General features: G+C 37.3%; 1 protein-coding gene across 1 annotated transcript in view; it reads right to left on the bottom strand.

Annotated features, from left to right (window-relative positions):
- Positions 1-223: 223 nt before the first annotated feature.
- CUL5 (cullin 5) overlaps positions 224-7,207 on the bottom strand; it is a gene marked incomplete at its 5' end in the record, with an annotated part of 134,149 nt that continues 127,165 nt past the window's right edge. Inside the window, 4 exon segments of the mRNA NM_001082355.1 lie at positions 224-864; positions 867-874; positions 5,369-5,489; positions 6,519-6,637. Of these exon segments, the coding sequence (NP_001075824.1) occupies positions 678-864; positions 867-874; positions 5,369-5,489; positions 6,519-6,637 (435 nt within the window). The 3' untranslated portion in view covers positions 224-677.

The following is a 7,207-nucleotide window of genomic DNA, read 5'->3' as shown; positions in this document are numbered from 1 at the left end:
ATTTACCAACAAACAACCAAAACAGCAGTCTCCTGCTGAAAGAAAACTAACATTTCTAAGTTGGAAGTATTTAATACCATTTTTAGGTCACTTTTAAAATCCAGTTATTATACTGAGCAGTGTTTGAACAATTCAACACTATTAAATACTTATCTTCTCATCTACATCTGCCCTCTCCCAACGCTGTGCTGACAGCTCACTCTTTCATCAAAGAAACCAAGAGTGCTATTTCTAGTTTTAATGGAATTTTTTTAAAAACAAAAGATAACAGCATTTTCAGTGCATGAGTATCTGAAGATCTTTCCTTGTGCAAGTACATTTTTTTAAGAGAGGAAAAAAGAGAAAAAAGCAACAAGAACCCCGCTGTCACCCTTTTCAACTGTATTTCTCCAGGTGGGTATAAATCAAATTTACCTTTTAAAGTTCATAATGGGCTCTTCATGAATGCAAGTTTCTCCACAAAACAGCATGCTGTTAAAGTGTGTGCAACATGAAGGGGATGCCATCATGCTAACTAAAGTGATTGGCAAAATATAGTTGTTTTATAAGGTAAGGCAGAGATTTTAATATTTATGTAATCAAAGTCCAAATAAACCTTTCTCCAGCACAAACTGTTACAACTTTCTGCCCAAGCACTCCAAAATCTGGGTTCTTAACATTGTCCATGATTTTCAAAATTATGCCATATATATGAAAGTGTTGATATCAGATTCATCTCTTCTGATGTATTTGTGCTCTATTAGCCATTCTATTTGCTCTTTTATCATTTTCTTTTGTGGCAAGAACATGTTTTTCAAAATTTCAACTAATTCAGTCTGCAGCTGAGCATTACTAATTTTCTTTCTCATTTTCATTATTTGTATGATAGCTTCCTAAAAGAAAAAATAAAAATGAAAGCATATTAATATACTAAATTATGTTAAGTAAAACAAAATGAAAAGTGACAGATTTTTCATCCTTGACCCAACATTTAAACAAAATAACAATCAGTAGGGATTAATACCAACATTAAGTAAAGTTTTTTAGCTAACAAGCGAGAGCATTTTTTTTCACTCCTCATAGTAGAAAATCTGCTTCTTACTGAGATTTTTCAAAGAAAAAGCAAATTACCCATAATCTTCCTGCAGAAAGAAAAGCACATCTAATATTTTAATATACCTGATTCTGTACCATGCACATATAAAATTTATCTTGCCTGTTACTACAATATGTGTATAACCAGGTATTATACTTATCACTAATTAAAAGACAACCATACACAACAAACATTTTTCTCCTCACATACAGAGTTATTTCTCTATGTATTAGTAACAGGCAGTTGAAGTCTGTTTCAAAAATCAGGAAGTAGTATTCTTTTATAGTATTTAACAGATAAATCAATGATATTTGCTATAAATATCATCTTCAGTTTGTATTGACTCAATTACATAGTTAAAATTTTCTAAAGGAATAGACAGCTTTCATCTAAGTCTGTCTTTTTTTTTTTTTTTTTTTTTTTGACAGGCAGAGTGGACAGTGAGAGAGAGAGACAGAGAGAAAGGTCTTCCTTCGCCGTTGGTTCACCCTCCAATGGCCGCCACGGCTGGCGCGCTGCAGCCGGCGCATCGCGTTGATCCAAAGCCAGGAGCCAGGTGCTTCTCCTGGTCTCCCATGGGGTGCAGGGCCCAAGCACTTGGGCCATCCTCCACTGCACTCCCTGGCCACAGCAGAGAGCTGGCCTGGAAGAGGGGCAACCGGGACAGAATTCGGCGCCCCAACCAGGACTAGAACCCGGTGTGCCGGCACCGCTAGGTGGAGGATTAGCCTAGTGAGCCGCAGTGCCGGCTCTAAGTCTGTTTCAGTAATATTTTCTTTGATTCTTTCTTTAACTACTATTAAGCTTACAACAGGGGTTATTTGAAAATTACTAAATATTTTTTCTTTTTCACATTTCCCAGTATAAGTTCTCTCCTTAAGCAAACAAAAGGATCTACCACATTGGTGGAAATTACAATTAATTATAAAAGAAATGTGAAAAAAGGAAAAGAAACAATATTTGTTTTTCAGTATTTGAAATGCAATTTTGCTGCAACTGGGACTTAGGCACTATTCTGAAAGAGAAAAACTCCTGCAACTGCTGATTGTGTACATTTGACAGCTCCTTTACTGACATTATGGGGTCAAGTGAATTCTTCTCACTCTCGCTATATCAGGCTCCTGAACATAAAACTGGAAGCAGGGGGTTATGTCAGTTAAACAAAGAGAAAAAAACAAACTGGCAACGTCTGTCACTTCAGGAACTTGAAGAATAGCTTTGGTAGAGGTGAAGACACTGACTGTGTCAGAAGCTAAGAGAAAACCGGAGTGCACAGACTCTTGTCCTAGTCCCCATTTGATATGCTGGGGGTCACCTAAAGAATAATGTGCACTCCTGAGTCTCATTCAGTTCCCAGAGACAAACACAGAGTGTAGAGCTAATGAAGCCAGTTGTACAGGGTCTCTACCAGCAGAGCAGGATGATCCTCCAGTAGCAGATAAGGAAAATGTGCCATGTAGGCCAAGGGGCCACACAGTACATGTGTCAGTCTCAGGGGGCTCAATAATTCAGTGAAAGCAGGAAAGAGAAGAAAGAGAAGAAAGAGAGAAAGAAAGACAGAAAGACAGAAAGAAAGACAGAAAGAAAAAGAAAGAAAAAGAATAAACCCTATGTTCATCTGCTATACACATCAGCAATAGCTACCAAAGAAAGCCAAACTCCCAAAGGTGACAGTCAAATACACCATGGCTGCCAAGACTGAGAACCCAAGACACGGTCAAAACTGTATAGATACGACAGTCCTTTCACTGTCATTACAAGGTCAAGTGAATTCCTCACAGTATAATCAGATGCCTTCTTATTAACATAGTAAGAAATAGGGATAGAGCACAATCAGGAAGAAATAAGAAAGTGATTATTATCTACAGAGACATTTTAGATTACCAGACTGGGCATAATTACAGATTAAGACAAAACAAAAGAAACTCATTTTCTCTGCACATTCTATATGACTATACCTGCCATGCTATTATCCATTTTATCTCTTTAATCTATCTGGAATTTATCCTGGTATACCTGTAAACTAGGAATATATCCTGATTTTTCCCCCAAACAGTAAAACCTCCTAATATCTCTACTGAATAATCCATTCCCTGTCCATGGTTTACAGAAATTATTTCCTTCACAGCCCGAGTTTGTCTACATCCAAATAAGGAGGTTTCACTCCGGTTATCTTCTTCTATTAATGTTCTTGCCAAGGCATTTTTCATTTTTGTAGATATTATAATACATTTTAATATTTGGCAGGGCAAGTTCTACCACCACCACCACCTTATTCTGATTTTTGAAGTTATTCAATCACCCTTATCAATTTATTCCGCTAAAACACAAGAATTTATAAAATTCTAAAAATATTCTTAGCGTTTTATATGATATTCAATGATTTTGGCATTAGTTTGGGAAAAATCACCTCGAGTTATTTAAATCATCAAAGAATGGAGACTCTAATAATGAGCAAAAGAAGCTAGACACAAGAGGACATACTATCTGATTCCATTTATATGAAGACGTAGATTATGCAGAATTAAGCAATGGTGACAAGAATCAGCTAGGGTAGAAGGGAAGGCTGGCTGGATAGGAGAGATGAGGAAGTTAATAGTGTGACAACATATCCTGGCCTTCGGCTTTTTATTTTTATTTAAAAAAATATTTATTTGAAAAGCAGAGAGAGAGCAAGAGAGAGATCTCTCATCCACTGGTTCACTACTCAAATGCCCACAACAGCTAGGGCTGGGCCATGCCAGAACCAGGAGCCAGGAACTCAATCTTGATCTCCCACTTGGGTGGTGGAAAACCAATCACTTGAAGCATCATCTGCTGCTTCCCAAGGTGTACATTAGCTGGAACCGGGAATTGGGAATGGAACCGGGACTGGATCCCAGGCACTCTACGTGGGATGTAGGTGACCCAAGCAGGGGCTTAACCACTTCACCAAACATCCCACCCCTTTTTAAATCTGAGAGGTAGAGACTCAGGAAGAGACAGACAGCGAGTGAGAGGTCCCATCCACTAGTTCACTCTCCAAATACCCATAATGGCTGAGGCAGAAGCCCAACAACTTGAGCCATAATGACTATATCCCAGGGTCTGCATTAGCAGGAAACCGGCGTCAGGAGCCAAACACAGGCACTGAATGCAGGCAAGCCAATACAACCCACAAGCACCTTATCTGCTAGGCCTATGGCTCATGTTCTGTGATGGCTACACAAGTACATAGAATTATTACAACTCTCCTTCTGAATTTCTCAGTGAAGGACTACTCTGATAAAGGTCCTATACACTACTTTCTTTAAAGGAAGCATATAAATTTTATGGTTTCTCACTTTATTTTATCCCTATTTACTGCTATACAGAAAAGCAACTGGTTTTTAAGTATATTTTCTCTTCCCCCTTTTCACGTATATGATCTATAAGTAATTAAAATTTTAACTCTTTTCCTATATTTCATAATTATTGCACTGGTCAGAAGTTTTAAACAATATTAAGTAAAAATAGTAACAACGGAACAACTTGATTTTAAAGAGATTATTTCTAAAGTTAGTAGGGTGTAGCGGTTAAGGCCGCTGCCTACAGTGCCAGTTTGAGTTCCAGCTGCTTTACTTCCAATCCAGCTCTCTGCTGTGGCCTAGGAAAGCAGTACAAGATGGTCCAAGTCCTTTGGCCTCTGTAACCCATAGGAGACCCAAAAGAAGATCCTGGCTCCTAGCTTCAGATCGGCACAGCTCTGGCTGTTGCGGCCATCTGGGGAGTGAACCAGCGAATGGAAGACCTCCTTTCTCTCTCTCTGCCTCTGCCTCTCTATAACTCTCCCTTTCAAATAAAACAATAAATAAATCTTTAAAAAAATAAAGTTAATCGAATCATATATTGGTTTGTAACAGATATTCCTTTTCATGTTCAGAAGGTATCGTGATACTTAAATGAAATACAATTTTAAATATTTCAATCCTAAAAATGTAATTTGTTGCACAGATAAACTTATTCAGGTAAGATTAAAAGGCTTAATCCAAAATTAAGTTTGTACCAACTGAACAGAATCTGCCAGTGGCCACCAAGCCATACAAACTCTTTCAGCAGTAAAGAGAATTCTATCAATATAATTTTTTGATTCCAGAAAAATTAAAAATTTATTCTCTTCAACAAGGTCTGAAAACTTCCAGGCTTTTAAATTATAAAAAGGTTTGAAGATCTTAAAAAGAAATACTGTACATATATACATATATGTATATATATATGTAAATATATACAAAGTTTCTCAGAATTTAGGCATTTTGTCTTAATATTACAAACCTGGGTTCTTAATATTCTTAGTTGAACTATTCCTTCATTTTCTTCTTCTCTCATCCTTTCTGTAGTGAGCTGCAAGCGTCCAATCAAGTTGATTTTACCCCTTTTCTGAACTTTTGCATTTTTTCTATAAAAAAAAGGAATCAAGTATTTTATACTGCAAGGACTTTAAACATCACATTATAACAACAATCAATGTCTGACAAAAGATTTATAGAATATTCTAAAAATATACGGAACTATCTATAGGAAAAGTAAAACAACCAATATACAGCTTTATTCAAAATAAACTGATTTCCCTCAAAAACATGATATGGTATCTATTAAAAATGACTATACTCCCTGCAATAATAAAGTAACTATGAAGTATGTCATGAAAATAATTAGATAATTGAAGATACACAGGTTGTGATTCAGCATTAGCTTCTAATGGATTTTTTCATTACATCTTCATATAAGGGAGAGAGAGAGAAAGAGAGAGGGAGGGAGGGAGACAGAGAGAGAGGGAGACGGAGAGAGGAGAGAGGGAGAGAGGCAGGGAGAGAGGGGAGAGGGGAGAGGGGGAGGCCAGGGGTGGGCCAGGCCAAAGCCAGGAGCCAATAACTCCATCCTGGGCTCCCACATGCGTAGAAGGAGCTCAGGTACTTGGGTCATCTGATATGGGATGCTGACATTGCAGGCAGAGGCTTAACCTGCTGTTCCACGAAGACTGCTAATTAATTATTTTCACTTTATTTGAAAGGCAGAGAGAAATTATCTTCCATATGCTGGCATACTCCCCACAATAGCCAGGGACGGTCAGACCAAAGCCAGGAGACTGCAGTTTAATCTGGGTCTCCCACATGGGCGGCAAGGACCCCATTGCTTGAGTCATCATCTGCTGCCTCCATCGGTGGTTACTAGCAGGAAGCCAGAGAGGAAGCAGAGCAAGGACTGAAACTAGGCATTCTGATATGGGGCATGGTTGTCCTAAGCAGTTTCAACAACTGTGCCAAATGCTCACCCCAAATGTTTTTTAATAACTAAATTACATAAATTTAGAGTAATGACAGTATACAGTATGTTTAAAATATCATATAAAGAAAAATAATTTACTAAAAACAAAGCATCATAATTTAAATTTTTTTTATTTTGGATCATCCAACATAAGCCTTACATTAAACTGAACTCCTGGTTCACTGAGAAGAGGGTACCTTCTGTAAAGTCTTTGGGTGAGTTGACTTGAGGTTCATACAGTAACACTTGTCGTTTGAGCTTTGGGAAAGCTACTAAAGACTGTAAAGAAGAAAGAGAAAATAATTAGCATCTATAAACCATATGAAATACTGAAATCAATTTTACAACAAAATCAACACAAGTGAGAAGGCATTATGAATACAAATTCAGAATTTAAACTTTTATTCGGCACTCCACAAAGATAACAGTGTAAATGACAACTAGGAAAGACAGAAGGTGGACAAGAGTTGGCTGTGAGGAAGCAATAACTGCTGTCTTTACAGAAAGACAAGAAATTAGGATCGGTCGTATGTACCATAGCGAACACCACGTGCTAGTTATAAACCAGTTGTTTCCTCCATATTTAGTAACTTATTTTGAAACTTAATGTCTATAGAACTGGCATAAAATGTAGTTATGAACAAGTGACTAACAAGTACATTCTATAATTCCACAAAAGCATCAAAGCTTTTTTAAATGTTAGATTGTCATCATAAAATTTTGCACCACTCTCTCAGAATTAAGTACGTCTTTTTTCACAGCTAACATTTAAATGCTAACTCAGTCTTTCTCTTCTGTCATTTTTTTTTGTTGGGGAAGGGAGTCTTTCTTTGGGTTGGTAACTGGCCT

The sequence above is a fragment of the Oryctolagus cuniculus genome, chromosome 1, assembly GCF_964237555.1.
Source record: "Oryctolagus cuniculus chromosome 1, mOryCun1.1, whole genome shotgun sequence".
NCBI classification, from domain to species: Eukaryota; Metazoa; Chordata; class Mammalia; order Lagomorpha; family Leporidae; genus Oryctolagus; species Oryctolagus cuniculus.
Note: the sequence above shows the minus strand (reverse complement) of the source record. Positions and strands in the feature narration are given on the sequence as shown.